Source organism: Neoarius graeffei, chromosome 26 (genome assembly GCF_027579695.1).
Source record: "Neoarius graeffei isolate fNeoGra1 chromosome 26, fNeoGra1.pri, whole genome shotgun sequence".
NCBI classification, from domain to species: domain Eukaryota; kingdom Metazoa; phylum Chordata; class Actinopteri; order Siluriformes; family Ariidae; genus Neoarius; species Neoarius graeffei.
In genome coordinates, this window is record NC_083594.1 from 48,974,576 (window position 1) to 48,996,247 (window position 21,672).

Genomic DNA, 21,672 nt, shown 5'->3' on the forward strand with positions numbered 1-21,672 from the left:
ATCGCGCACGCCTATTACTCCCCGCTCAACGATAAATTACAACTGTCTGCGAAAAGCTGTCTGCGAAAGCCTTGTAGCAAGTCCACCGTGGGTGATGCCTGTGCTCCTTGCTATGGACTGCAATGAGCTTGTTGCTCTTTTTAGCATCGGGGTTATCCAGCGCTCTATGTGGCGGTGCTTCTGTGCTGAGCGATGTTGCCCGGTGGCTGTGCAGGCGGTGCGGGACATACCTTCATGCACCTTCTGGTGGAACTGTGGGCACCTACGCCACTGGAATTACATCCTGACCCTCTTTTGGTGAATGTTTTTTTTTTTTGTAATTGTAAAGTAACCTTGGGTGTGAGAAAGGCATTATACAAGTTGAATTTATTATTCTTATTATTAAATGCATACCTCCTTGAGCACCAGGACGCAGTTGCCCGGACCTACACACTGTGGCAGCTCGGCGATGCGGCCCTTATTGAGGTATGGACCAGAGAAGCACCTGTGGTTAAAGTAGATCTTGGGGCAGCTGTACTTCCCATTGGCCTGACCTGTTACACAACAAATGTCACTGAATACAGTTATGAACTTACATACCTCCACCAAGCCACATATTATCAACATCAAAACCAAATCACTTGAACTTCGGATAATATTAAAGCTGTCCACCAAATTTCATCCAAATCCATTCACTACTTTTTGAGTTTGGGGAAACCATGGCCTAATGGTTAGAGAAGACACTTTGGGACCAAAAGATCGCTGGTTTGAATTTTCCTGTTAAAGGAAAAATGATCAACTTTGGGGTGGTAACACCAGGTTATCTCCATACCACCCTGTCATTAAAGGGGAACTCAAGTCATTTTTAAACTTGCTTTATTTCTTAATTAACGTGTTATTTCAATTACGTTTTCGGTTTTAATAACCTTATATCGTGACTCGTATTGGCAACTAATTGCAATTAAATATTATACTTGTCGGCCTATTCGGTTTTAGCCGTGTTGAATTTAGTTCATTTGGTCCACGGCAGGCGTCGCTTATCCACGCGATCTTCATGAGACTTCGAAACGTCAAGTGTCAGCCAGGTGTCAGCGCCGCCATTTTGAAAACTGCTTTCCAAACGAAATATTGCACAAAAACGAGTTTAAATGATGATTACTGCCTACTTTTTTCAAACTTTCCTGATTGCTATCAAAACAAACAAAACTTCCGGCTTGATTACGTCAGCATTCGAAAGAGGGCGTGCGCGTCTTTGGACAACGTTGGCAGATGTCGCCCTGTATCCGAAATCGCTCCCTGCTCACTATATAGTGAGGAGGCCATTTTGTAGTGCTTTCCAAAACCTTAGTGAGGATTATTTACACCCTATATAGTGCACCCAAAGTATCCCACAATGCATCGCGAAAAGGAGTGTACAACGATGGTCACTAACCAAAGCAATATATCCCATCACGCATTGCAGTCGTGCTGAAAGAAATCAAATTAAAAGTCTTAAATTTGATTTAATAAAAGCCAGCGGCAAAGAAGAAAGTATTCAGCCTTGATTTAAAAGAACTGAAAGATGCAGGGACTTTGTATTGATTAATGTCAGAAATATGGTCAGTATAATATGGATTTATCACAAAAGCACATGCATGTGTTTATTATTTTGAAACCCACCAGCCGACTGATCTGGCACGTTTTAAATGTGCGACAGTAATGACATAAATACCAGCGCGATGGACTAGTGTCCGAAAGCGTTTTTTCATTTTACCAATGAGCTTATTGTATAGTCCTCTATCTAGTAATTCCCTCTATAGGGAGTAGTGAGTGAGTGAGCGATTTCAGACACAGGGAACGTTGGCAGATCTTGGTCACTTTGATTTGCGCACTGTACATTTTACTTCCATCCTACGATATCTCGCACAGGTCTCAACGAATCTCGTTTACAGCCATTGCTTTGACATATGGACTGATATACACTACCCTTCAAAAGTTTGGGGTCACTTTGAAATGTCCTTATTTTTGAAAGAAAAGCACTGCTCTTTTCAATGAAGATCACTTTAAACTAATCAGAAATCCACTCTATACCAGGGGTGGGCAAACTTTTTGGCTCAGGGGCCACATTGACTTTTGAAATTTGCCAGGCGGGCCGGGCCAGGCCAGCACCAAATTCATACATATCGAACATAAACCGGAAAAGCTTTAGTGTTATTGTAAGGCCTTCACTGACAGAGACCCAAATGCAGATCAGATTGACATTTATTTTAGTTCTCAGTCAACAAAGGCAGGGCAGAAAAATGCTTGCAGTTCAATAGATTGGCACTGGATCCATCCAGAAAAGTAACTAACACACACACACACACACACACACACACACACACACACACACACACACACACACACACACACACGTGACAGTAAGAAAAGTAGCACACTTAGTAATTCTTAAATTACATCTTTGAGCTGCCAGGATGAGTAGGATGCCAGTGTATTTGTATTATTTTATACATACAACTAAATTGCATATCATTAAATTGAACTAAATTACATATCAGTACATATCATTTTTGTACATTTCACTGAACTCGTAGATTTACACCTGAGTGTTTTTTTTAACCATCCACTTCCAGCCTGCCAGTACAACCAACCACCATTAGTAGGAGAGGTACCACACCATTCCAAAATGTTTGCAGTTCAACAGTTTGGGTACCACACCATGCCAACATGTTTGCAGTTCAATGGTTTGGCACTGGATCCATCCAGCCCACAAAATCAGACAAAACAGCTCAAGAAAGCAAAAAACTCCAAACTGATTTTCAGGTTCAAAGTCACTCAGTGAAATATTTCCAGTAGTGCTGTCAAGCGATTAAAATATTTAATCGCGATTAATGTCGCGACTGTCATAGTTAACTCGCGATTAATCGCAATTTAATCGCACATTTTTGTCACATGGAAAACCATTGTAATTCTCTTATCAGCATAAAAAAGTGAATGGGCTTGCTCACCGTTTGAACTACGGGGGTACACGGGGGATCCGAGATCCCCTGAAACAGACATGAGATCCCTTGAAAACATGATTTGGGAAATGTTGGGGGGTCTCTAAAATATTGGCAAAATGATGTTTATTGACATAGCAATCGTGTGTAACGGGAAGCATTTGCATATCCGAAGTGAGCGCGTGATGGAGATCCGCGCTCTGAGACAAGCGCAAGCACCCCCCAAGGGAAAAAAAGGGACCCCCCGAAAATATCGGCATAGTTCGAACACTGGTTGTACCAATGTTTTTTTTTTTTTATTGCAGAGCATAACACGTCTTGTCACAGCCACTGCAAAGTGGGGCTGGAGCCGCCGATGGGAAAACGAAACCTAAGCCGAGCACCGTGGCTCTTCGGGGGAGGGCAGAGGACTCTGGCTGTGCGGGGCATGGCATCATGTCACAGAGCGTTAATCTCACGATAAAAAAATTATCGCCGTTAAAATTGAGTCAAGTTAACGCGTTAATAACGCGACATTTTTGACAGCACTAATTTCCAGTCCTCAAAAAATCAAAACACAGGTTCCAAACAGGTTTTCATATTCCAAAAGGCCACTCATAGATCAGAATAACCTCCACAGGCAAAAGTCCAGGAACAGATATAAGCAGAAGCAAGGTCAGCTGCTTATAATAGACACGGACATAAATGAGGGGCGGAACAGACACCCAAAAGCACATGGTACTTAAGCCTAGGTCACTACCGGACGTACGATTTTTTGGGCGTGCGATTTTTTTTGTTCGTGGAGAAAGACGCGCGTTGGCTGTAAGTTTGTCTTGCAACCTGAAAAAAAAACGAAAGTGCCCGTAGAGTTTGTTTGACATGACAAAGAACCTCTGCGGCTCGAAAATCAGCACGTCACACGCGTGCCCTCCGTACGGTTCTTGCGTTTTTTGCACGTAGACCGGCCGTAGGAGCACGTACGGCCAGTTGTGACCTAGGCTTTAAAAACAAACACCAGCACTACAGCAGCCACCCACGACAACCAAAATTACTAAGAGTTATACTTTTTATATTATTATGTCTGTAAACATGTGACTACCATCTTATTACAGCTCCAACATAGTTTTAAAAAGAGAAAAAGTGTTAATATTCACATTCACTTGTTATATTCCTTTAAAACTGCAACGGTTTCTTTGCAAATAAGACATACAGCCTTTGATCGGACTTCAGCAAAAAAATATTGAGTTGTCCATTCTTTATTGAACACCCTGCACTCACTGTCCACTTTTCTTTTTTTAGGACCACTCATTGTATAAAGTTTTATCCTGTGTTCTCGAGATCATCAGTGGCACAGGCGCCAGAATGACTTCCATGGCACGCGCTGCACCACTCTGCAAATGTAATCTCGCGTGAATACGACTGACTGGAAAGACAGATCTCTAGAACACCGGTCTACGTGATAACACTGACGCTTATAGTTTATAGATCTGCTCAATCATGTTTATATGATTGTCTTCCGCGGGCCGGATTAAAAACGCCAACGGGCCGGATGTGGCCCGCGGGCCGTAGTTTGCCCACCTCTGCTCTATACATTGCTAATGTGGTAAATGACTATTCTAGCTGCAAATGTCTGGTTTTTGGTGCAATATCTCCATAGGTGTATAGAGGCCCATTTCCAGCAACTCTCACTCCAGTGTTCTAATGGTACAATGTGTTTGCTCATTGCCTCAGAAGGCTAATGGATGATTAGAAAACCCTTGTACAATCATGTTAGCACAGCTGAAAACAGTTGAGCTCTTTAGAGAAGCTATAAAACTGACCTTCCTTTGAGCAGATTGAGTTTCTGGAGCATCACATTTGTGGGGTCGATTAAATGCTCAAAATGGCCAGAAAAATGTCTCGACTATATTTTCTATTCATTTTACAACTTATGGTGGGAAATAAAAGTGTGACTTTTCATGGAAAACACAAAATTGTCTGGGTGACCCCAAACTTTTGAACGGTAGTGTATTACAGAGCATATTTCAAACACTCATAACTTGCTATAGCAGCGACAAAATAGCGATCAAAAATGCATTCCGATATTTAATAAAATGAGATAAATAGAATTTTAAATCATAAAAAATTTGCCTTCAGCTCTATTGAATCAATTTTCTGCCAAAATGTTCATACAATACTTTTGAAATATCAAACAAAAACGACAAATCAAAATACAAAAAAACAAAAAAAAGTAAATTTTTTTAGACTGGCAAACAAATTATTCGTGTAATCGTGCAAAATATCAGTCTATTACTCTTCGGAAACCTTTTATTTTTGTTCCGCGTCTTTCTCAGTTTTGTTTGACGTAATTTATTTTGGTTGCGATTCCAGCTTCCTCGTTTGCGCTCCCTGACTTTTTGCTTGCAGTTTTGGCACAAACTTCACGTGTGGGTGGGCTGTCCAGGAATGCATTCCCATTGGCTAACTTGTGTTTGACTAACAGCTATGCTCAGCCATTCCCTACTCGGATTCTGGCGGACTGTTTGGCGAGTGACCGATCGATTGACGGTAAACAAGGATTGAGTGGACTTCAGTGGCGACTATGATATTGAATTTACACTTTGTTGAATTAATTCAATATCATAGTCGCCACTGAAGTCCACTCGATCCTTGTTTACCGTCAATGGATTGGTCACTCGTCAAACAGTCCGCCAAAATCCGAGTAGGGAATGGCTGAGCGTAGCTGTCAGTCAAACACAAGTTAGCCAATGGGAATGCATTCCTGGACAGCCCACCCACACGTGAAGTTTGTGCCAAAACTGCAAGCAAAAAGTCAGGGAGCGCAAACGAGAAAGCTGGAATCGCAACCAAAATAAATTACGTCAAACAAAACTGAGAAAGACGCGGAACAAAAATAAAAGGTTTCTGAAGAGTAATAGACTGATATTTTGCACGATTACACGAATAATTTGTTTGCCAGTCTAAAAAAATTGACTTTTTTTTTGTATTTTGATTTGTCGTTTTTGTTTGATATTTCAAAAGTATTGTATGAACATTTTGGCACAAAATTGATTCCATACAGTTCCCCTTTCATTACTTTCCTCAAGTGTTTTTCCTTCCTCATCACTGCAGTATGAAAGTTAGATAACGCCGACTGCCATTTCAAAGCGTTTGTATTAAAACAAACGAACAAGGAAAAGCCTGTTCTCTTTAGTGGATGTAAAAGGACATGCGTGTGTGTAGGTGTTTCTGGATGATGAAGTCGCAAACACTTACTCATCTCTGTCTGGCTGTTCAGAGGCTGTTTGAGGGCATCAGGAGAGGAGTCTTTAGCTGGCACTCTGCTGTAGGTGCAAGAGAAAGAAAGGATTAGTCTGCAAATATTGAAATTATACACAGCTATTTGTCACATTCAAATCGTGGTCCTTACTGCCTCTCCGGTTGGACGACGGCGATTTTCTTCTGCTTTTCAACTGCAGTGGGAACAAACACGTACACAAAAAATCAATAAACCTGCACTGACGGACTCTGAAAAACTGAAACCACAACTTTCTATAAGTTATAAATGAGTGAACAGAAATGTGAAGATCCTCATGGATCTGGTGCAAGGATGAGGCGATCACACACAGGGAATTCTGAGAACCGAATAGTGATTGTGAGTGTGAATACAGAGCAACAACAGTGATGCATGTGCGAGAAAATGTTCATTTAGCACTGCAGTTGAGCTCAATTCAAATATTAGAGAGACTTTAATTTGTGTATAGAAAATTTGCAAGGCCCCGTTAGGTCTGAACTTAAAGCGAGACGGCCTTTCGATTTCATAAAATCGGTGAAATTTAGTCCTTTATGAAATTTGATCATTGTGATTTCGGAGTTATTTAATTTGAGGGGATTAAAGCAAATAATGTGCATGAAATCGCTCGCTTCACGCAGTCGAGCAGACAGAGGTGTGTGTGTGCGTGCATGCATGCGCAGGTTTACCTTTGAGCGTGCACTGACAGTTCCATCATTCTGTCGCTAAACGAACAGCTGATCACACCGAGGTGCTCGCTGAGCGCCGATATTTATTAGTTCGGTCCTGCTTATGTTTTCTTTCCTTCGTATATACGGTAACATAACGTCTTTTTTCTTCTCGCTTTCCGTTTGTTACTGTAGTCGGTCTTTCACGTTTCATTCGCACACTCACGTCCTCCATTTTTCTCTCCCGTTTCAAATTTGTATCCCACAATGCCTTGCGTGAACAGGGAAAGCCCACCATGTCATGCATGACGTAGTATCTTGAATTGGGTCATGATGAAGCAGGAAAAAATAACCGAGAATTTAGGGCCATGTGGCCCTAAATTCATTTATTGTTCTATTTAAAAAAAAATTGGAGGTCTGTGATTTGAATTCTGTAGCTTTCGGTCCACGAAACAAAAATAATTGGGTGTTGGGGAAAATTCTTTTTATGACCTACACTTGAAAAATCTGAAAGGCAGTCTAGCTTTAAGTTTGTCAGGGTGTATGTCAGCATCACTGACATATGTGACGCCTCACCGAATCCAGGGACGCATGTCGGCCAAAACGAATCCGAGATAATCGCAAAAGAAGCATTTTTTTTTCGAAATTTGTGATTTTTGTTTTTTTCCATCATGTGCAAGTTGAGATCTTGAAGAATGCAATCAGTATTTCAGATAATAGATTGTTTTGTTGGAAAAGCATACATTTTTTGTTGCAAATTGTCTCATTTTTGTCAGGACTGTAGCCTGCTAGGGGGTGTGGGTAAATTACCATATGGGCCATTCACATGATGATTTAAGTCTTTTTTTTTTCGCGAATCAGCTGTATGATACGAGCTGAGCGCATGGCTACTTAAGCTGCATACAGGTGTGTAATTTCACTATGGAATGAGCAAGCTAAACAGAGCGCAGAGGAGCTGAAACACCGCGAAGCAAACAGACACACAGTATTTACATCGGAGATAACCATTTCTAGCAAAAAAACCCAACCAAAAGGAAGCTAGGATTACATTCCATCGGAGGCATTGGTGTGTGCAAGGCGCCGTTTCTCTTTCTGATGGGGTGAGTTTATTAATCTAAGGCTGTGTGGTTATTTTTGCATGTAACGGAGAGTGTTGTGGTTTAATTAAGCCTAGGTCACAACCAGACGTACGATTTTTTGGCCGTGTGATTTTTGGCGTTTCCCAAATCGCTGCGTTTTCCAATGAGACGCCAGCTAGAGCTCAGCACAGCATATCCGCGTATTCTCAATGTTTACACAGCACCGGACCAGACACGATCTGGATTGAATACGTGGACCCTGGCGGATTCCCGTTTCCCGGCGTTTTAATGTAAACGGACAGTGCATCCGCGAAGAAAACGAGACAGATACGGTCTAATGCAAACTTGGCCTTTGAGGGCGATTTTCTCCCTTTTCTGTTTTAAGAGGTATACACTTTCAAAAGGCCACACATTCTTCAAATATTGTCAGATCTCCACATGGAAGGCATCATTAGAAAGCTTAGAAACTGTACTTTCTGAACCTGTCAATAACTCAAAATGCCCCCAGGCGGACATGTGTCCCTGGATTCTGGATTTGGGCACATATATCCTCTCTCTCACGCTCTTGCTCTCACTCACCTTTGGGTTTGCAGGGGTATTGAAGAGGGTAGCCATTAGTTTCACACCAACTCACAGGGAAGATGTCCATGGAGTCCATATGTGTTATGATCTCTGGAACAGGTTGTTTTACTCCTAAAGACCAAAAAAATAAAAGAGAGAAAATCAAAACTTAAAGAAGCATTATGTAATTTTAAAGTCCTCTGCTTCCTGCCATGAAAAACACGAAAAAAGCTCCCTTTTCTCATAATCTAACCCACCCCCTCTACTGAAACAAAGTACATCCCTCTATTGAGTTGCCTTTTTATGAAACAGTCCTGGCTAATGCAGTAAATGACCTAACTTAGCTCAGGAGTTAAGTTTATACTTCCACATGAATCACATACATAAAATGATTTCCTTTTTTTTAAAAATCCTTTTTAATTGCTGCTAGGAGAGTGCCAAACTGAAGTTCATTGTGAATCACAATAACAATAAAAATCCTTGATCCTTTCAGTCAGGATTTACACCTCATCACAGTACTAAAAAAAAAAAAAAGCGCTGGTTAAAGTCGTAAATGTTCAAATACCGGCTTCGTATCTGGGTCGTGTTTCTTCATTCATATGTCTTGATCTCAGTGTAGTCTGCACACCACTGATCACAGATTTATACCAGATGATTCATGACTTTGTGACTTTTACAAAAATACATACTATTATGTATTTTTGTGCTGGATAAAATCATTTCCCTACCGTTTACTTATTTTCTATATATACACACACAAACTACTACACTAACTATATATACACTATGCAATTGACCAGTACGTAATTATTATTGCCTGAAAATGTGTCGTCTTCATGATAGTCTTTACGTTTTATTCCATTCTATTTCTATTTTATTCCTGCAGCCCCAGAAAAACATTTACAAATAATAGCTTGATTATATTAAGGGAAAACAAATGCTCTAGTAACTGCAAAATTTCAAAACAAAATATTGCATAAATGGGTGAATCACCTTCTAGTCTAATCCAGATATGTTGACCTTTGACCTTGGTGACTGTGGCCACATGAATGTTTTGAGGGCAAACAGGATTAACAGCCTCCAGCATCATGGATTCTTTATAACACTGATCAGAGGGGTCCTGATACAAGGAAAGCACACATGCAAAACAATTTCGTTTTACGCAGAGCGATAGGATAAGTTTAACATCAAATTACACATTTATTTTATATCTCTGGTGTTCGACCACACGATAATAACAGCTGAATTATTGTGGAAAGAAACAAGACTCACAGAGGGGAAGCAGTGTTGCGGGGCTGGCTCAGCCTCGCACTGTTTCAGATAGTCAGCCCAGTCAAAGTCCTGCCCTTGGTACCCTGCACACACACCAGACAAAAGACACCATTAACAAGTCGTGCTGATGAGAGTACCATACGATTATCTGCTTCACTGTCATTTGTTCATTCTTCTCTGGATAATACAAAAAAGTCCCTCAGCCCAAAGAACTATTCAAATATTTGAAACACAAATTATCTGCATATTAGTCATCCTCAACACTGCCAGGGACACCTTCAACGTACCTTTCAATCCATCTCTTTTCCAGTGTCAGAGATGGAAAAAGAGATGTTTGTTTTCAGCTTCGCTCTTAACCTGAAATTATTCAGTTTACCCTGCCATCTTTTATTTCCCTAAAACAAAGTTTAACGCACGATGTGTTGATCGAAAACACATTAAGTGACACATTACGTTCGACATATTCAGTTCTGACGGATTTCAAACCACACGAACGTAGGCAGACCAGAAAAACAAAAACATTTTAAGTGTGGAAACACACTGGCAAAATTCTTTCATTCGTCAGCGAGAACTATAGCAATGGAAAATCTAAAGAAACCTTTGCAAGCATGCATGTGCAATCTTTGTCTTTGCTATATTCTTATTTCCAACATCCCAAATTTAGACGGGGCTATAGTTCATCAGCTTCGCTCATACTTGCACCTGAATCAGACAGAAATTCTTAGTCAGCATTTCGGCCTCATCACAGTACTGGTTAAAGTAGTAAATGCCCAGGTACTCGATGATACTCAGGGTTGCACCTCTTGCATCTGCTTGTACTACTTTGATATCGGGGCAATTTACATACCATAAATCACAAAATTCTACTAGACTAACAAGAAAATTTTGTTGGGATTAAAGAACAGCTGTTTCCTCTTCCAGATCTCATGCGACTGACCATAAGTATTCTTTAAAATGTTAAAGGCATCCTCGCACATGCAAAAATAAGTTTTACTGTGCCACAAGGCTCTGTTTTGTTCTTTCCCTTGTATTTGCTGCCACTGTGCACAATTATTCATAGCTTCAAATAGAAAGACAACTAAAAGCCATCTTAAACGATGACGACAAAGAGGAATTTTGTAACTGTTCTACCTGGTGGCGGACTGAGCTTCACTCCATTCTTGAAACTCCACTGTGCAGGAAAGATTCCAGGACTGTCCCTGTGACACACAAACAACCTGGTTCCTCCTTTTCTCTCGGCTTCGTCGCTCATATCATCCATCTGCACCAAGAAGAACTGATCACCGAACACCTGCAATGCAAAACGCACACGTACAAGGTATAAACCCACACCGCCTGAGTGTGAGCGCAAAGCTGAGAGCAGATCCTCCATGATGACTCCTGCTTCTGAATGAATGTAATTTGGGCCTTTATATGTGGCACAGTACTGGTTAAAGTAGTAAATACCCATTTAGAATCATTTTGTATTTTTCGTTCTTTGCGATACAAGAACACACGTTCATGCAAATCACCTGCTTTCGGTATTTAAAAAAGACACAACTTCCACAAACACCAAGAAAATAAGGAAGTGAATCTCGAGCACTAACCAGAGATCCATTTCTTGTAAATGCTTTAGGGCATGAGGACACTCGTACATTAACCAAGAGGAAAGTTGTTTGAGAAAAAGCACTTTTCATTCATTTTTGGGCCTGATGACACAGCAATGTAGAAGCACCTTTTATAAACTAGTGTTTATAAGTAGGTAGGAGTTGTACCGGTACACTTCACCCTGCTGGAAAACAGCATGAGGGAGTTTAGGAGGGCTGCTGAGGCGGCATATGCACGCCTCTGCAGGAAAAAAAAAAACAGATAACGAGAGCGCAACCTTTCTGGCTGAAGGAGGAGTGTGCTGTAAGGCATGCCCTAGTGCAGTATAAATACACAGGAGAGACAAAAAGAAAGAAGGCAACAGAAACAAACTAAAAATATTCAGAGATGATGTTCAGGACTACAAATGATATGCTCAATGTTAAAATCATGAATTTTTCACCACTATTATTGAGTCAGTTCAAGAACAATCATGTGTATTGAACTTTGTGTTATTATCACAGAACCAACAGAATGCACGATATAACATCCGGACAAATACACCTAGGTAATGGTGTGTGCAATGCCTGTTGCTCACCAATATGACACTCAATATTGTTTAATTGTGGAAGCCAAAGCTTCGAATCGTGATCAAAATACTTGATTACTTGAGCGGTTCTGCTGAAAAGATATGCGATATAAAGCTATTTGGTGAAAGGTGAACTATGTAGGATTTAAGGAGATCTATTATGAGCAGAATATAGTGTTCATAATTACGTTTTCGGGACTGTAATGTATTTTGCGTTTTTGCAAGTGGCAGCCAGCAGCGGAAGGAAAATACGAGGAAGAAAAAAGGAAGACGAAGAAAGTCTGAGTCATTTTAAAGCTAGATTGCTTTTCAGATTTTTCAAGTCTAGATCATAAAAGGAATTTTCCCCGACACCCAATTATTGTTGTTCAGTGGACCGAAAGTCAAGTCAAGTCAAGTTTATTTGTATAGCGCTTTTAACAATAAACATTGTCGCAAAGCAGCTTTACGGAATTTGAACGACTTAAAATATGAGCTAATTTTATCCCTAATCTATTCCCAATGAGAAGCCTGTGGCGATGGTGGCAAGGAAAAACTCCCTCAGACGACATGAGGAAGAAACCTCGAGAGGAACCAGACTCAAAAGGGAACCCATCCTCATTTGGGTGACAACAGACAACATGATTATAACATTAACAGTCCTAACATAAAGGACTTCGGTGATTGATGCTATAAACCCTCCACCGACGGAAACCCGAGCGCAAAACCATTCATGACAACCGCAGTCCCAAAGTCAGCAAGCTACAGAATTCGAATCACGGACTTCCAATTTTATACGTTTTTTTAAAAAAAATAGAACAATTTATTAATTTCAAGCCACATGGCCCTAAATTCTCTGCTATTTTTTCCTGCTTCACCATGACCCAATTCAAGATACTACTGTATGTCATGCGTCACGTGGTGGGCTTTCCGCGTTCGCGCAAGGCATTGTGGGATAGAAATTTGAAACAGGAGAGAACAAGTGTTGCCAGGCAAAACAAATCTTACCCAACAGCACTTGTGATGAATATGAAGGAAGATATTGCGAAAAAACGATTTTGACCTTTTTGGTGACCTTGACCTTGTGTGTGACCATACTTGGCCAATAAACATGATTCTAATTCTGATTCTCTGCTGCTCTCAACCAATCAGAACACACCGTACTGTGTGACTGTTAGGGCCAATTTATGCTGACAACCCAGTCCTCGCAGATGGCGTCTGCGAAGCCCCCCCCCCCCCCCCCCCGCTTCGCAGACGCTCTGCGCGCACCTCCCAAAATTTGTGACCACCGCAGACAGCCTCGCAGACAGCGTCGCAGACAAGAGGGCTCCGATTGGTCCATTCTACATCCGCTGTACACACACTTCCGCTTCCCTACTTCCCCGGTTTGGTTTGTTTTCACGACCGCCATTTTTAAAAACACGAGCGAAGATGGAGCAGCACAAAGAGCGGTTGATCAAGGAAGTGAGGAAGTACGTACATCTATACGACTCCAGTTCTAGTCATTATAAGGACAGCGGTGTTGAATGACCTGTTGCTCAGTAACTGGAAGATAAACACTCCACTAACCACACCCACCAACTACTCCTAGTGATTTTGCGACTTCGCGCCCCCTTGCGTTGTGGTGGTGAATAACATCGCGCACGCCTATACTCCCCGTTCAACGATAAATTACAACTGTCTGCGAAAAGCTATCTACGAAAGCCTTGTCGCAAGAGCATGCAGAGGCCTTTACACTCTTACAGCACGATGACATAGTGGCTACTGCCTCTATATGAAGCAGTCACCAAAAAAACCTTGACCTTGAACGGACGACCCCCAAAATGTTGGAGGTTCTATTTGAGACCAATGCCCATCTATCCTGAAAGTTTCATGAAGATTGGTCCAGCCGTTTTCCCGTAATATCATTAACAAAGAAAAAGAAATAAACAAACAAAGAAACCCCACCGAAAACAATATCTCGCCCCCTGGTGGACTCCATGGTGTCTCCCAGAACCCAATACGGGATGGTACATTACAATAACGTTACGTTTTCTAAGTATGAAACCCCTAAATATTTCACATCTTGTACTCACACGTATCACTGTCATGTATTCTTTGATTATCCAGTGTAATTATATCCCGTCACATTGTATTAACGTTGTATTCACGATATTTTCAATCGAAATTGATCTAAAATCCCGGAACTCTAAAAGCCCGGAACTCCAATTACGGAATATAGCTCGGCGTGACGTCACACAGAACCATTCACGTAGAAAGGCTTTACCGTAGTTGCAAGTTACCAGAAGATTCAGATTTGTATTTTACGTGCAATGAATGTAAAACGTGGTTTCATACTGATTGCGAAAATGTGGGTCATAAAACAGAAGCACAGATCAAAAAAGATAAGAACTTGAAATGTGTCAGCTGAAGAAACGAAAAGGTAGAGGTAGAGGCAAGAAATTGTAAAATAGATGAATAAATAGTAGTTAATAGGGCTGTAACAATATGCATATCGAAATCGAAATCACGATACGCAGAGCCACGATCTGTGTCGCGATACAAGAAGGCAGAATCGCGGTACACCCTTTCAAACTTCTCCTCAGCCCAAAAACAGAGGCGCTTCCAAACTTCAATTTATGAATACTTTACTTTTTATTTAAATTACATTTTAAACTTACTTAAATTACTTTTATTTTTTTATATCTATTAGTAAGTCGTTTTTTCGCCGACCTGCGATAATCTTCTGCGAGTCACTCAACGTCCACACTCGCCACTGGCAGAGCATTCATTTCTTTTAAGCGGTCGCCATTCTGGTTGCGACGCGGGGAGCGAATCTGTAAACAAGCAGCTCATTGGCTGGCTAGGTGTGCCACAAGCCAATCACAATCACTTGACCGGAAAGGCATGCAGTGTTGCCAGATTGGGCGGGTTTAGGTGCTTTTTGGCTGGTTTTGAACACATTTTGGGGTGGAAAACGTTAGCAATATCTGGCAACACTGAAGGCATGTCTGCTTGGGCGGAAGCCTTCTGCGGCAGTTACATTTTGACACGCGAGCAATGTTTCACCATAAAAATTCCGTAATTTCCATCTGTTTTCCGCGATCACAGAAAATCATTGGCCCTATGAGAGTGAGACAGTGAGAGAGCCACCCCTATACCCCCCCCAAAAAAAAAATCTTAACGGATTTACACGATTTGGAAAAATGACTTTTTCAGAACCGAAAAAAACAGAGCTTCCGGCTCAACAGTATTATTTTGAGAAATAAAACAATCTTTGGATATACATTTGTTCATTTTTGCATACATATTACTCATTCTCTGCAGTGGTCTGAATTATTTGTTATTAAATAGTTAATGTAAGTAAGTAAATGTTAATAAGTCAAATTTACTACTTTAAAAAACATTTTTAAAAAAATCGTGGGTGTATCGAATCGTGGGTCAAAAATCGCGATACGAATCGAATCGTGAGTTGGGTGTATCATTACAGCCCTAGTAGTTAAGTTATATGTTTTGACAATAAAACAACTAAACAATCTATTGTTTTTCTTCCAACTTTATTTATCATACGTGACGGGACGGGTTCATCTATAAAGGCGGGATGACTAATGTAAGTACCGATTAATAAAATGGCGGACGTGACGGATGTCTCTGTGAAACTGGAACAAAAAACGGTAAGATTATACATTATGGAAATAAACGTCACAAAAATGGTATTGCGGGATGGAACACTTGTACATGGGATGGAACAGCGTATAAAAACTCGGAAGGCAAATCTAAGAAAATACGTGACACTGCATTAAAATACGTAACGATACTGTTCCGTCCCGTACCGGGTTATGGGAGATGCGCCCTATATAGTGAGTAGGGAGTGATTTCGGACACAGGGTAAGAGAGTGGGCAGGTCCATTTCGGGTTGTGTGTTTACAATATTCATGTTCATATGATCCAAATATTTTGAGAAGGTTAAAAGTGGACACCTTCCTGTTACCTTAGGCAGAAAGATAAGAGCGTGTTGGAATTTAGTTCTAGTGGCAGGACAGATATATTGTCACCTGGGCAGGTGAGGGTGTTTGTTACCTTGGCAACAGTAGCAGGGCTGATGGTGAAAGGTGCAACCGGATCTACTGCTTCCAGCTTCATCCCCTCAGCAAAGCAGTGCGGAGTGATGGCTGGACGATCCTGAACACACACACACACACACACACACACACACACACACACACACACACACACACACACAATATCAACCTCCAACCTGTTATGCTTTCCTCATTTAACCTCCTAAGACCCAAGCTGTTTTTTGACATGCATTTTTTATTTCTTTTTGCTATTTGGGCTTATTAGAACCTGATTAGAATAAAAACTAAGCATCATCTTTGATAAGATGTACTTTTTGAGAAAAAGTATGTCCACATATGTGGATTCTTGTTCTGAATTTCTAAAAAGTGCTGTCCACGTATGTGACCGCTAGGCCCTAGGAGGTTAAATATTCATCAACGTTCACATTCGAGTAAATGATCATACGTACAGAAGTCAATTATTTGCTCACCTTATAGAACTCCTCACTAAGACTCGAATCCTGTGGCTGATTCGCGATGGCCTGTCTTACCTCCTCCCATTCCTCCTTATTGCGCAACGGAAGCAAAACTATACACACACACACAAATCCAAGTCACACAAAAATAATTTAACCAGAATAAATAACACTTAAACAAATACACAATGTTTATCTCATATAAGCTCATGGACTCTGATCCTCTGCTGTATTGATCTGCTAAACTGTAACACAGCTCACTGTTCAAGCCAAAGTGATAAGATAACGACGAAAAATCGTCAAATATCAACTCGAGCAGAACATTGAGATATGATACATCAGATGCAATGACGTAACACCTGGATTCTGCTAAAGAGTACTATAATCATCATGAGCTTGCTCAGTAGCCATTATCTCATCTCATCTCATTATCTCTAGCCGCTTTATCCTGTTCTACAGGGTCGCAGGCAAGCTGGAGCCTATCCCAGCTGACTACGGGCGAAAGGCGGGTACACCCTGGACAAGTCGCCAGGTCATCACAGGGCTGACACATAGACACAGACAACCATTCACACTCACATTCACACCTACGCTCAATTTAGAGTCACCAGTTAACCTAACCTGCATGTCTTTGGACTGTGGGGGAAACCGGAGCACCCGGAGGAAACCCACACGGACACGGGGAGAACATGCAAACTCCACACAGAAAGGCCCTCGCCGGCCACGGGGCTCGAACCCGGACCTTCTTGCTGTGAGGCGACAGCGCTAACCACAACACCACCGTGCCGCCCCAATAGCCATTATCATTAAATATAATTCATGTGATTCATTAGATACAAATCAATTGTAAATATTGATATCTGATCATGAAGGACCATAAAACCTAACAGCAGGTTTGTGGATAAACAAACGTTTCGTTCCTGATTTTCAACTGGACTGTATCTTAAAAAAAAAAAAAAGTCTCTGCTTTTATAGAGGCAAGAAATGTGCTTCCCAAAGTGTGGTTTGCGAAATACTAAGTTTTGGTAGAAATGCTAGAAACCAACTAATACTTTGGTATAACATGCTGTTGCTTTCTAATTACGTTCCAAAAAGCGAAGCAGAACTGAAAACTGCGCTAGAGAAAGGTTTGTGGCTCACCTGATGGGGGTCTGAGGGTGCAGCCGTGCTCTTTGGCCCAGCCCGGGAGGTGGAGCAGGGGGTTCAGGTAGAAGATCCAGGTGATGGAATGTATGTCTGGGAGTCCTTCTGTGCCAGCGTAGCGGACACGGAGTCGGCCCCCGACGTTATCCTCAATTGTTGCACCCCAGACCACTTCGGCATCTTCTTTATCTACCAGCTCCACGCCAAGACCTGGACTAAGCAGGTCGACTGGGTTGCAGCCACGCTGGGCCTAAGGGTCATGGAAAAATAACACACACACACCCTTAAGACCTTCCATGCTTCCTATGTACACACCTTTTTCTGGGGCAAAATGATTGCACAGCATTCGTCTTTAACAGAAAAAACAAACAAACAAGAATTTGGTGCACCAGTTTTAATTTATTTTGCATTTTCTGAAATCAGCACAGGGTCAAAATGATACATACAGGGTCAAAAATATCCAAACACAACTTAGATTATGAATTTAGTGTGGCTAAAAGTTCCAAAATGTCTTTTGACTTGCCAAAACCAAGACCTCTTAACTTCCTGTTCGTGATCATGATTGACTACAGCTGGGAACTTCTCAGTGTGAACATAAAAAGGGTTTGTTTGACAAATATACGTTTTTGGGAGGTGTGACCACTTTACCAAGGTCTGGGGGAAAAAAAAAAAAAAAGACCCAAACTGTCACCCTCAGCTGAGAGAAAATTGGTTTGGATGCTCAAGAACATCCCAGGAGCCACCAAGGCACAAACCTGCCATGAATTGGAAGCTGCTGGATCACTCTACAGTCAAGTGAGCTTTTGATCGGCATTGCCCAAGAGGCTACAATCCAAGAAAGAAGACCCTGCTCCAAAATCGACACCTTCAACTGGAGGAAAGTTTTAGGCTCAGATGAGACAAAGATTGAGTTGTTTGGCCACAATAACCAGAGGCATGTTTGGAGGAGTAACGGGTCAGGGGTTCAGCCACAAGAACACTGTACCAACTGTTAAGTATGGTTCCCCAAAGTGGATGGAATAACGAAGGAGGACGAGGACTACCTCAGAATTCTTCAGCATGACCTCAAACCACCAGCTAAAATGGTAGAAACTTGGACACCGTTGGGTGTTCTAACAGGACAGTGACCCCAAATACATCAAAGATGGTGGTGGGGTGAATAAAGCAGGATGACATTAAGCTTTTGGAATGGCTTTCCCAAAGTCCTGACCTCAACCCTATCGAAAATTTGTGGACTGTGCTTACAAGTCAGGTCACTGCCAGGAAACCAACAAATTCTGCCAGAAGCTTGTCAATGGCGACCAAAAACGTCTGGTCAACGTGAAGCTTGCTAAGGGACATTTAACCAAAAATATTAGGTGAGCTGTATATATAATTTTGGCCCGCAAGCTGGCCTGGTGGTTAGTGTGTGTGCCTCTCGACCAGGAGATCGATGTGAGTTCTACTTGCAGTCAGGTCACACCAAAGACCATCACAAAAATGGTACTTACTGCCATCTGGCGAGGCATGCTACAATACAGATTTTGTGAGTAGGACATCAAACTCTTGCAGTTACCAGAGGACCAACCTCCCACTGTAACCCTTGCTATGTAATCACCAAGAGGCCTAGGGCTATAGAAACAGAGATTGGTGCCACCCAGTGCACCTTCAGGGCCCGGTTAGTACTGGGATGGGAGACTGCCTGGGAAGACCAGGTCCTGGTACGGGAGGGACTTTGATATATAATTTTGACCGTGTGCTGATTTCAGAAAACTCAAAATAAATTAACAGTCATGCGCCAAGTTCTTTTTTTTTTCCCTATTAAAAATGTATATCTTGCATCATCATTCTTCGCCAGAACAAGATCAGTTCAAAGAAAATCACTGCAAGTCCAATATTGCCATGACATTCATGTCCATGATGAGTGTATGTAAACTTCTGACCTCAGCTCTATATTACTCACCCCTTCCAGCAGGTTGGCCGGGGCGCTGCAGGATTCTGACAGAGATTTCTCCAGCAGGGACTCCCAGTCCTGATGCTTCTCTTGCACGCCTAAACACAAACACCACCCGGTAAATAAAACGGAACTGTTGTTGTGCGCAATAGCGTTTATACAGACCCCATACCATAGCTGAAACCAGACTACCTTCCTTGAACTTGGGTCTTTTTGCTTTTACTCATGTCTAAATTGCAGAACTGGACTCCCAGAGAACATGGCCTGGACATTACAAACTCCCAAACATATCACAGAGTAGTGCATTTTGCTCGCAAAGAGAACTGGCACATTTTGGATGGTGCATCATTCTGAGATGTAATCTCAAATAGAGTACAATCTAACCACAACACAGGCTTCCCCATCCCCCACTTCCTCAACACGGTACCTTCAAATCATGTCTGAACTTGCACAATGTTGCCTGATGCTGCCAGACCAGCTGAATTATAAAATCACATCGTAGGTGAATGATGTGCAGGTCCTCCTGGACTATACTTTGCTTAAAGGAAGACTATGATACAAATCGGAATTTTTTGACCGAGTTACTACTCAGAACATGGATGGTGCGTTTTCATGAATATTTATGACAGGAATGGTGCGCAATTAAAAATTAAACACTAGTTTTACTCTCCAAGAACATGCAGCATTCCTGAAGATCACACAAAAACATATTAACTGTTGAAAAATAGAAACTTGATCACCCATAACCCCCTACTCTCACCCTCAGGTGGTCTCATGGGTCGACCCTGCTGCCTGCTCCAGCCGATGGGGTGCAGGTCGGCGGTCATGACGTCGCACCAGAAGTCAGCACGACGGTCGTCGTGGTAGCCTTCGTAGCGTAATAGGAGCAGCTGGCCGCAGGTGGTGATGATGGTGGCCACCCAGTAAGCACTATCGGGTTCTCCACGCACCAGAACCTCCAGCTTCATACCTGGAGACAGACCTGTTTGGAGGCCTTGATCCATCTGAGAAGAAACAGAGCATGGTTACTGAACTTCTCATGCCTGAAAGTATTCCCACTTGAATCCAAATTAGCACTTTAAGGAAGCTACCCCAACCCCAAAAATGTTATTCGTGTGTTATGCTGGGGTCTGAGGACTTGAATTCAGCCTGATTTTTACATGATTTTGTTCTGCCCGACAAATTTTCAGTGTCGGCTCGGAACACAAATATTGTGAATGATGAACAGGCCTCGCAATATGACAAACAGCGAGTCTGGCATTTGGGACGTCCCATGACACCCAGACTAAAAGTCTCGCATGTGAAATAAACACGACATAAGGAAAACACTCAAAAAAAAAAAAAAAGTGCTCCGAGAGCACAATATCCCCCGCTGGTAACTATGCCATAACTCTAGTAAAATGCGACTGAATTGAACAAAATTGCAATATGTGTATTATCGACATATAATTCTGTCAAGTTTCGTGAAATTCCTCCAAAAATTGTGAGAGGAGTTGATTTCAGAAGGTGAGTACCCTTTCCGGAACGGACAGATGGACGGACGGACATACAGTGCCACAACATAATCCCCCTTTCGGGTCTTTCGGCCAGCGGGGGATAAAAATTGTGAAGGAAGTTGATTTCAAAAAGCAAGCACACCTTGATGAAATTGCCAAAGTACAAGTTTGTTAATAATCAAGGGCATAAATCTGGTAAAAATTTGCCCAAATTAAACGAAATTTCAATCTGCGTATAACTGTCATATAACAAAGAATCCTTTTACCAAGTTTGGTGAAATTCCTCCACAAATTGTGAGAGGAGTCGATTTCAGAAGAACGTACACCTTCATGAAATTGTCAAAGTACAAGTTATTTAATCAAGGGTCAAAACTCTGGGAAAAATTTCACAAACGAAATGAAATCGCAATCTGCGTATTACCGTCATATAACAAGGCCTTTTGCCAAGCTTCGAGAAATTCGTCCAAAAATTGTGAGAGGAGTCTATGTCAGAAGGCGAGCACACCTTCATGAAATTGTGAAAGTACAAGGTTGTTAATCAAGGGCTGTAACTCTGGTACAATGCGACCGAATTGAACAAAATAACAATATGCGTATTACCGACATATAACGAGGCCTTTTACCAAGTTTCATGAAATTCCTCCAAAAACTGAGAGAGGAGTT

General features: G+C 41.7%; 1 protein-coding gene across 3 annotated transcripts in view; it reads right to left on the reverse strand.

Annotated features, from left to right (window-relative positions):
- Window positions 1-21,672, reverse strand: part of sfmbt1 (Scm like with four mbt domains 1) — a 73,366-nt gene that overhangs the window by 12,946 nt on the left and 38,748 nt on the right. For all 3 annotated transcript variants that reach the window (XM_060910728.1, XM_060910729.1, XM_060910730.1), the window contains exons 4-15: window positions 20,274-20,517; window positions 19,523-19,611; window positions 17,578-17,830; window positions 16,453-16,550; window positions 15,981-16,082; window positions 10,919-11,078; window positions 9,788-9,870; window positions 9,509-9,635; window positions 8,534-8,647; window positions 6,346-6,388; window positions 6,192-6,259; window positions 394-533 (exon numbers count right to left, since the gene is read on the reverse strand). In XM_060910728.1, coding sequence (XP_060766711.1) covers window positions 394-533; window positions 6,192-6,259; window positions 6,346-6,388; window positions 8,534-8,647; window positions 9,509-9,635; window positions 9,788-9,870; window positions 10,919-11,078; window positions 15,981-16,082; window positions 16,453-16,550; window positions 17,578-17,830; window positions 19,523-19,611; window positions 20,274-20,517 — 1,521 coding nt within the window. The remainder of the gene's footprint in view (window positions 1-393; window positions 534-6,191; window positions 6,260-6,345; window positions 6,389-8,533; window positions 8,648-9,508; window positions 9,636-9,787; window positions 9,871-10,918; window positions 11,079-15,980; window positions 16,083-16,452; window positions 16,551-17,577; window positions 17,831-19,522; window positions 19,612-20,273; window positions 20,518-21,672) is intronic.